We start from the raw sequence: 2,572 nt of genomic DNA on the forward strand, positions 1-2,572 counted from the left end.
TAACTGTTGTCGGTTCCGGAATCGTTGATGCTTCTGTGTGTACTTTGTGCATTGTATGCAAAACTGAAGTACCATTGAATGTTAGGTAGACAAAAGTGCTGGAGGAACTCAGCGGGTGAGGCTGCATCTATGGAGCGAAGGAAGTAGGCAACGTTTTGGGCCGAATTGCAACTGTTTTAGGAAATAGGCAACGTTTCGGGCCGAATAGGAACTGTTTTAGGAAATAGGCAACGTTTCGGACCGAATAGGAACTATTTTAGGAAATAGGCAAGGTTTCGGGCCGAATAAGAACTGTTTTAGGAAATAGGCAACGTTTCGGGCCGAATAAGAACTGTTTTAGGAAATAGGCAACGTTTCGGGTCGAATAGCAACTGTTTTAGGAAATAGGCAACGTTTCGGGCCGAATAGGAACTGTTTTAGGAAATAGGCAACTTTTCGGGCCGAATAGGAACTGTTTTAGGAAATAGGCAACTTTTCGGGCCGAATAAGAACTGTTTTAGGAAATAGGCAACGTTTCGGGTCGAATAGCAACTGTTTTAGGAAATAGGCAACGTTTCGGGCCGAATAGGAACTGTTTTAGGAAATAGGCAACATTTCGGGCCGAATAGGAACTGTTTTAGGAAATAGGCAACTTTTCGGGCCGAATAGGAACTGTTTTAGGAAATAGGCAACTTTTCGGGCCGAATAGGAACTGTTTTAGGAAATAGGCAACTTTTCGGGCCAAAACCCTTTCGGGTTTTGGCCCGAAACGTTGCCTATTTCCTTCGCCTCCATAGATGCTGCTGCACCCGCTGAGTTTCTCCAGCACTTTTGTCTACCTTCGATTTTCCAGCATCTGCAGTTCCTTCTTGAAGTAAACTAATTTAGGCCAAGGCACAAACTGGGGCAGACTCTGAGCGAGGGGCACAAACTGGGGCAGACTCTGAGCGAGCCGACAGGAGAGGCTGACTCCCCCTCCCCTCCCCTCTCTGTGGCAGTGTGGAGACAAGGTCTTTCTGAGAACAGAGCCTCTCGTTTCCCACCTGCTGCCGATCCCACCGCCCGCACGGCTGGTCACAGAGATAAGGACCAGAGGCCCTGACCACAGGGCAACACGTCACCACAGCCAGGGTCAGTGTGGTCGCTGCTACCTCCCCCTCCCCTCCCCCTCCCATACACCCTATATGAGGGCAGTGCAGCCTCAGAGTGAGAGACATAGCATGGACACAGGCCCTTCGATTTAATGATAGAGCAAGGACACAGGCCCTTCGGCCCATCAGAGCAAGGAAGCAGGCCCATCGAGTTCATGATAGAGCAGACACAGGCCCTTCAGCCCATCTAGTCCACGATAAAGCACAGACGCAGGCCCTTCAGCCCATCTAGTCCACGCCAACCACTAGTATCCAATATAGAAACATAGAAATTAGGTGCAGGAGTAGGCCATTCGGCCCTTCGAGCCTGCACCGCCATTCAATATGATCATGGCTGATCATCCAACTCAGTATCCCGTACCTGCCTTCTCTCCATACCCCCTGATCCCTTTAGCCACAAGGGCCACATCTAACTCCCTCTTAAATATAGCCAATGAACTGGCCTCGACTACCCTCTGTGGCAGAGAGTTCCAGAGATTCACCACTCTCTGTGTGAAAAATGTTCTTCTCATCTCGGTTTTAAATATCTTTTATTTATTGAACATTTTTAATTTTATGATTATTATTGACTCCGGTGTTTATGGATGTGTTTTACCGCTACAAGTAAGGATGTAATTATATTGTTTCGGTACATATGACTATTAAAACACCGATTCTTTCACGACCCGATTATCCTGCAAACCCGGACGTCTTTTGGGACTTGGGAGGGAACCGGAGCACCCGGAGAAAACCCACGTGGTCGCAGGGAGAACGTACAAACTCCACACACACACACAGAGGGACAGCACCCGAAGTCAGGATCGAACCTGGGTCTCTCTGGCGCTGTGGGGGGGGGGGCTCTTTTAGAATAATTCTCATTTCTTTTTAAAAAGCATTAAAATCAGGAGATAACAAAAACTTTTATTTTTGCTTTAAGTAGATAAATTTACAGAAACTGCAGCAAAATATTACAAGCTGTACAAGACAAAGTCCATATAAAGTCCAGATGTTTCTCCCTCAGACAGAGGTGGGCAGCGGTCAGTTTGTCCAAGACACGAGTGTCCATCACACAGTCACCTTGTCCAGCAGAGACCCCCCCTCTCTCCCGTCCCCATCATGTTTTATACACAACGGCAAACCTGCTTCATACGACCAGGGGTTACTGTGGCCACCTTGGGAAGTCCAGGGGAAACGTGTGGGGTGAAACAGTGAAGGGTGGCGGACTTCCAGAGAGGCTGGGGTTTAACCCCCAGGGCAGTGTTTGTGTGAGAGAGACAGAGAGAGAGAGAGGGGAGAGGAGGTGAAAGAGAGGGGGAGGAGAGAGAGAGAAAGAGAGAGACAGAGTGAGAGTCAGTGAGACAGAGAGAGAGGAGAGAGATGATGGAGAGAAGGGGGGTAGAGAGAGAGGAGGGAGAGTGAGAGATGGAGAGAGCGTGAGAGAGAGAGAGAGAGAGAGAGAGGAG

The 2,572-nt window shown here is 48.7% G+C and overlaps 1 protein-coding gene across 1 annotated transcript in view; it reads right to left on the reverse strand.

Moving 5' to 3' along the window:
- Window positions 1-1,984: 1,984 nt before the first annotated feature.
- The window catches only part of LOC116967753 (CLK4 associating serine/arginine rich protein), a 33,046-nt gene continuing 32,458 nt past the window's right edge, over window positions 1,985-2,572 (reverse strand). The window contains exon 20 of the mRNA XM_033014361.1: window positions 1,985-1,990. Within this exon, the coding sequence (XP_032870252.1) occupies window positions 1,985-1,990 (6 nt within the window). The remainder of the gene's footprint in view (window positions 1,991-2,572) is intronic.

Source organism: Amblyraja radiata, chromosome 41 (assembly GCF_010909765.2).
Source record: "Amblyraja radiata isolate CabotCenter1 chromosome 41, sAmbRad1.1.pri, whole genome shotgun sequence".
In the NCBI taxonomy this organism is placed as follows: domain Eukaryota; kingdom Metazoa; phylum Chordata; class Chondrichthyes; order Rajiformes; family Rajidae; genus Amblyraja; species Amblyraja radiata.